Consider the following 7,231-nt stretch of genomic DNA (forward strand, 5'->3'; position numbering starts at 1 on the left):
TGGTCGAGTCCTTTAGTTATAAAAAATAAAAATTTATAAATTCTTTTCAACTCTATATATTATCAAAATTCAAAATTTATAGATTAATTAAAAATTAAAATCAATCCAGTAGATTAAATAAAAACTAAATTTAAATTTAAATTTAAATTTAAGAATGAAAATAGTAATAAATAAATAAATAAAATAATAAACTATTCTAACGGCGGGATAAAATTGAACCACACCCTACGCGCCCTAATTGTGTCGCCGTCGCCTCCCTCGAAAACAAAATCAGCTCTGGGGCGCAACCAAACTACAAATAGGCAGTGGTTTATAGGGTTTTGCAACCACCGAACACCGAACAAATGGATTCATTTTCGGCACCATCAAGCGATTCTTCCCAATTTTCTGCCAATGAATTCAGGGATCAGCTCAAGACTCAGCTAGCCCAGGCCTACGCGGAGGAGTTTCTTGAGGTTCAATTCTCCCCTACTTGTTTCTTTTCTACTAAACTTGTTGGTCGAGTTACTGATATGTATGTGCGGATGTACGTATATCTGGATTTCTTAGAGTATTCGGTTTGATGAATGCGTTTCACTTTTATGTGTTATGTGATAGTAGAAATGAATTCGGAATTTCTGGGTCTAAAGCTTGGGTAGCGCTAGGAGCTGGCTTTTGAAGATGGGATGTAAGAATTAATCAATGCGAATTGTTGAGACTACAGATTTTGGAGTATTCTTTCGCAACATTAAATGGAATCCTTTACATGCGCATTTCTCAGTTATAGTTCGAACTTGTTTTTTTATATCCTCATTTTTTAAATTTGCTAATTGAAGATGTAGAAATGTTCAATCCATTTAGAATTTCTTCAGTGATTTGCGTGCAATGGAAATAAAGTACTTGATCTTGCTCTCTGTTTCTAGAGTTTTTTTCGGTTTGGTGATTATAAGTTAGCAACTATCTTGTAGTTTTGTTGTCTAACTTGTTTTGTAGGATTTATTGACAGAATAGTTTTTCTGCTCGTTGTTTTTGACGCGGAAGGGGAGTGGCTAGTACTAGTAGGACGAGCAAACTTTCTGAAATAAATTTCTTGAACCTTATAATTAGTGCCTTAGCATGATACTATTATTGGTCTGTGGTAAAGGACACGTTCTTTAATTTACTCTCACTGTAAGTTTTTATAAAGATCAGTACAGACTATGGTTTTACTTGGATCAAAAAGTTCTCTAATAAGATAGGGACTTTTGTGAAGAGGTCTTGAGAAATTGGAGAGTGAAGAATCTTATTGTTCCTGTTTAGGTTAACAGGAAGGGCTAGAAGGGATTTTCTTTGTGATTCAGAATTTCTTCAAGATCAACACGTTGGAAAGTGTTTGTGCATGTGGAACGAAAGATTAGAAATCATTTCTAGATATTTTGACAAACGATTTAGGCCCCTACCAGAACCCTGAAAAGGGTTGATCATAGTGGTTGAACCTTGCTTGCCCCTAGAATGATAAATCAACTGATGATATCCTCTATATTCTTCACATTATTACCAACCCTTAAGTTTGATGCGAGGAAAGTTGTGATTGTGGCCATCTATATGTGTCATCTGGAGGTGCAACATTTAGCTATTAGATAAGGAATATGTATTCATGTCATCTGGAGTTGCAACAGCTTGCTATTAGACAAGGCACATCAAGAGGCACAGAAGGGGCCAGTCATCCCTGCAGACTTCAGTACCCCATATGCCTCTTGGAGGAACCGATTAAAAAGAACATTTCCAATTGCCGTATGTAAAGGAAAGCATCTTACGGTGGTTGGTCAATTGATGTTGTCTAGTGCCCCTATGTATTCTTTCTCTTTTTAGATCCGATGTACTTCACTTAAGGAGATTTAAAAGAAAATGAGGCTCTTTGGGCTAGCAGTTATCTCGGAAATGGAAAAATTGCATTTTTGGAATAATGGCAACCTGCACAAATTTTTTTGCTGTGTTCAATTGAAACTACGAAGGGAAGATAAGGAAAAGAAAAGGATGGCTGTAGAATAATAACGGGGTTAATGCTATGATTCCGTGACTTTATAGTCTAGGCCACTATGATTGAGATACACCATCTTCTTCTTATCATGCTCCTCACTCATAGGATGAAAATACTGTTGATATTGACCGAAATATCGGTAAAGTTGAATTTTTGAAAACGATATAAAGGGGAGAGTCATTTTTCCAAAACATCAATGATATTGTCGATCATTGTTGATATTTTATTGATATTTTACGGATATTTTTCTGATATTTTATCTGATATCCGTGATATTTTGCTTATATTCATGACACTTTGTTGCTTTTTTTCTCTCTCGATCACAACATATACCTTGATTTATCACACTTTAAAACGGTATAGTGTGAGTTTTAGGGCTAGGCCAAGAATTTAGGGTCACAAATCCATACCCAAATCATATTAAAAATCTTTGTCTCAAATGTCTCCTTCATTGTTTTTCTTATACAATTATCAATAACATATTAATGATTGTCTACTCCCAAAAGGATATCTTGTTATTGTTAAATGATGTATTTGTGTGTTGACATGACTATAAATTAATTAATTAATCAAAATTTTATATATATTTTTAGATACATTATTTTACTATCTATTTTCATATTAATGTATATGTTAATGTTATAAATGTTTAAAATGATTGTTTATGACTTAAATAAGTTTTCTGGGATTATTAAGAAATTTATTAAATTTCAACAATTTTGTGATATCTTTGATATTTTCATCATATCTTTTGCTGTAAAAATTAGTATGGAATTACAATATATATATATATATTGTAATTCTTGGACTTTAATTTCTGCGAATAGAAACTAATAGTTTTATTTATGGGATAAATCTCAGGAGGGTAGGACATTGAAAATACTGAGTTCAGTAGAATTTTCATTCCTGTAAGATTTTCAGTTGTCAAGGGTTTTTGGGAGCATACCTATGGATCTGTGGTGTTGTGTTTGCCGGTTCTTTTGCAGTTTGCACCTTGTGTGCTCTTTGTAATATTAAACTTGGTTATAGTTTTGTATCTTGATAAAAGATCTAAAAGCCGGATTCCAATTAGGTATTTGATTTTTTTTTTCTTTTTCTCACAATTAAAAATTTTTCATTTATATTTCCTGCACTGCGTATGTTCCTTGTAGCAGCATCATGGTTCTTGAATTTAGTTGCGATTAATGAAATGAACTTTCCAACAATTTGGAGTTGCCAATTGCACTTTTTTGCAGACCTTAAGAGTAAAGTGTTTTGACAAGTGTATCACAAAGCCCGGGTCAAGCCTAAGTGGGAGTGAAAGCAGTTGCATCTCCAGGTGCATGGAGCGCTATATTGAGGCTACTAGCATCGTCAGTGGAGCCCTGTTTAAGACACCACACTGAAGGAAAGGTTTTGCCTGAGAGATTACGAGTTTGAGGTATCTTTAGCAACCTACAATTTTTCTGAGATTCCCCATTTGATATTTGTTTTCCAGATCTTGAATCTTTCGCAAGGAGAAGTACTTTTTATTTGAGACCCCATAGATAATATTGGTATCATTTACCTGTTTACAAACATGTCAACTCAATTAATCTCTCATTCCTTCTCAGTTAACTTCTCTACCAAGCTGATATGATTCTATTGGTCGGATAAAGTAAATAGATGAGTGGCTAGAACGATGTGAAAGTACCTTGAAAGCTACACTGATAGCAATTTTGAGATGATTCCTTAAAGATTAGGATATCATATTTAAAGTAGGTAAGAAACAAGGTCACTATCGATAGTGCAAAAGCCTGCGACTAAGGGAGGCACATGATAGGAGTAGGACCAGCAATTACAGCTTCTCTCTCATCGGGTCAATGTTTGCATCTATGATTACATGAGATGCTCCAAAAATTTTACAGGGATAGATTATGTTTCGGCCTTAGTACAATCATGAAAACCTACATCAATGGAAGGTACCTTTTGGTTAGCTGATTCTAACTCAGATCAAAATTATCTTAATCGAAACTATTGAGACAAAGTACAATTACCTTAACTTTTAAAGTCATCACTCATGCTTGATTTTTCTCCAACATGTCATTCAAAATCAGAATTGTAAAAAGGTATCTGTAGGGAAATAGTTTATTGATTGAAAGTCGCATGATTAGGTGTTTTGAATACTACAATATTAACATTAACTAGAAGATGCCTTTCAGAAAAGTTTATTGATTTTGAAATTAAAACAATGCTAATTTAATTATCGACCCATTTGTTTTTTAGATCGTTGAAAGCACTTTTAAATGAGATCTAAGAAGAAAAATGAAGACGTTAAATTCTGGGGAATTCAAAAGCATCTTTCCTTTTAAACCAAACCTACAAATAAACATTCATTGATTGAATCCGAAAATCTACTGGCGCTCTATCTGAATGGTGACATGGCTGATGTTGTACTCTCTTTTGATATACTCTATAACATTGTCCAATACCATATCTGCATTTGCCTCTGGCTTTATTATAACATGGCATGCCAATAGAACCTTTCCAACCGTTATCGCCCAGATGTGCAGTTCATGAACTGCAACTACCTCCTCCATCTCACACAGACCCTTCTCGAGCTTCGTCGCATCAATCTCTCGCGGTGTACTCTCCATTAGAACCTCGAGGATGTTTCGGAGCATTTGAATTGTTGTGTATAGCACAATTACAGAGAAAATGAGAGTGCATATCAGATCAAGAATCTTGTATTCGGGTTTATACCATATGATTGCCCCGCCAATCATCACTCCGATGCTTTGGATGGAATCTCCGAGTACGTGAAGGTAAGCCCCCTGGACGTTTATGTTTCGTTCTCTTTTCTGTGTCTTGGTAACCTTTTGTGAATGGCTTTCAAGTAAGGGTGTAGTTACTGATTCCTCATGTGCGTGATGATGGTGATGCTTAACACTATCGCCGGCAGCTCCCTCTTCTTCGTGGTGGGGGTGGGGGTGGTGGTGGTGTGCGGTAACACTAATCCCATGGTGATGCCTATGATCTTCATGACCATGTTCGTGGCTGCCATGACCGTGGTCGTGATCACCATGTCCATGACTGTGACCATGAGAATGAGCATGACCATGTTCGTGACCGAGCAGCAGAGCCATAGCTATGTTAACAACCAACCCAAATGCAGAAACAGCAAACATGAGCAGCCCCTTGACTTCTCCCGGACCATTGATAAGGCGGACAATGGCTTCATAAACAAGAATCCCAGCAAGAAGCCAGATCATCTGAATGGAAACGAGGGCACCAAGTATTTCAATCCGGAAGAACCCATATGACTGGCGCGGAGTTGCCTCCCAACCAGAGGCCCAGAGAGAGAACAAGGAAATGGCAAAAGCAGCAACATCCGACAACAAATGAGCAGCATCAGTCAATATTGCAAGACTGTTTGCTTTAATACCTCCCACTACTTCTATACTCATAAAAACGATGCAGCAAACAGCTGCTATGAAAAGCTTCCGCATCGATGCATTTCGCTCCCTCATATCAATCGAACTGTTTTTTGCATCTTTAAATCCACAGGAAGGTGCCTCCCCACAAATTTTACTTCCCACAATGCTAGGCCCTACTGCTTGCACATCTCCACTTACTTCAATCATGTGACCATGATCATGATTTTGCACTTCCATCTGAGTTTCAGGAAGAAAAGATGTTTAAACGATAAGAACAACACAAAAGCAAAGGCATAAACGTCTCAGTTGTTTTAGTACGATGAATTAGTGTTCTTAGAACTCGAGGACACAATTGTACGACCCATAGAACATATCATGTTCAAGTAAGGTATGATGCTCAATTAGTATTCATACTCCTACAAGAACATTTAAGACGAAATTTTCAACACGACGATACGCTTGCAACTTTGAAAGCTAGCTGAAACTAAGAATGTTTACTTAATCCACCATACCTAAATGGTGTGAAAGTTATCTATTTATAATCAAATAAATTACATAGATATGAAAAGAGTAATAAATGGAAATAACAACAAAGGTAAAGACACATATGGTAAGAAGGCAAATATCTAGATATTTGACTTATAATAAAATATCAAATATGATATATATGGTAAACTATAATTTATATATTTGACTTAATAAAATATCAAATATGATATATATGGTAAATTATAATTTAGTACTAAACATCATATATATCAAATAGGATGTTTGCTTTTATTTGTTCAAAATGGATTCGACTGCAGGAACACTTTGATACAAATAAGTTCTCGTAAGGATATTGAATATGTACATGCAAAGTACTTTGATCAGTGGAAGTATAAATTCATGAATCTAGTTATCACAAGAAAAACTTTTTTTATATCGATAAGTGTCTACGCTAGTTTGTGCGAAACTCGACTAATTTCACCGAACATTAACTTTCTCATACTATGGATCATCAAAAGTTCTAATATAAAAAGTTTCCTTCCTGAAATCATGACAGTGAATAACTCCTACAAAAATGGATGAACCAAGCAATATTTAAAGAGCTTTAATGTCAGTTACAGCACCATGCATCACTTTTATCTTACACTATTATCTTTATTTCAGGCAAAGTCATGACAGTAAATTGGCAAGATAGCTGTCAACATCCTCATCAAACTTTGCAGTTTCAAATAGAGTCATGCGTTACATATCATTAGTCAACGAGAACTCTTGTTTATATCTGAACCCCTTCCCAACCACAGTGCTAAGACTAATGACTTGACAAAAACACAGCATAAAAGCGGACAAAGACAACTGGAGAGGTAGAATACATGTGAGCTGTAGGATAAGGAAAAAGTAGATAAAGACAAGCATATAATGACAACGCAAAGCGAAACACAGCAAGCCTTGCATGATCCCTCACTCAGTAGCTTACAATTCTAGGTAGAAAGGAAGGGTGGAGCAAAAGTAATCGGTTTTCTGTCACGAACAGCATACCAATAGTAAGACAGCAGGAGATTTACCACTGGAGAATCAATAAATTTACGGTAGAAATAAATATTAACAACTGTTCTAATATAAAGATCATTATCTCCCACAAATGATACAAGTACAAAACTACTAGGTGAAATTGAACTACTCCACAAAAATTGAAGTACAATATTAATTATCTAGTTCCCCCACCTTCAATAGATTCCTCAAAGAACAATTATAGTTTGTACTACAAATTCTTCAATTATTATAAAGAATATGATTCTTGAAAGAGAATTGAAAAAAAAAAAAAAAAAAAAGGAGCAGCTAAAAAAAATTT

The 7,231-nt window shown here is 35.3% G+C and overlaps 2 protein-coding genes across 4 annotated transcripts in view; one reads left to right on the plus strand and one right to left on the minus strand.

Moving 5' to 3' along the window:
• The first annotated feature begins 220 nt into the window (after positions 1–220).
• Positions 221–3,595, plus strand: LOC111796045 (mitochondrial import inner membrane translocase subunit Tim13-like). Its single transcript, XM_023678738.1, has 2 exons — positions 221–455; positions 3,235–3,595. Exons 1-2 carry the CDS (start codon positions 345–347, stop codon positions 3,382–3,384), a joined length of 261 nt encoding a protein of 86 aa, XP_023534506.1. The 5' UTR covers positions 221–344; the 3' UTR covers positions 3,385–3,595.
• A 562-nt stretch (positions 3,596–4,157) lies between these two features.
• LOC111795988 (metal tolerance protein 1-like) overlaps positions 4,158–7,231 on the minus strand; it is a 3,857-nt gene continuing 783 nt past the window's right edge. For all 3 annotated transcript variants that reach the window (XM_023678658.1, XM_023678660.1, XM_023678659.1), the window contains exon 2: positions 4,158–5,631. In XM_023678658.1, coding sequence (XP_023534426.1) covers positions 4,372–5,631 — 1,260 coding nt within the window. In that variant the 3' untranslated portion in view covers positions 4,158–4,371. The remainder of the gene's footprint in view (positions 5,632–7,231) is intronic.

The sequence above is a fragment of the Cucurbita pepo genome, chromosome LG05, assembly GCF_002806865.2.
Source record: "Cucurbita pepo subsp. pepo cultivar mu-cu-16 chromosome LG05, ASM280686v2, whole genome shotgun sequence".
Taxonomy (NCBI): domain Eukaryota; kingdom Viridiplantae; phylum Streptophyta; class Magnoliopsida; order Cucurbitales; family Cucurbitaceae; genus Cucurbita; species Cucurbita pepo.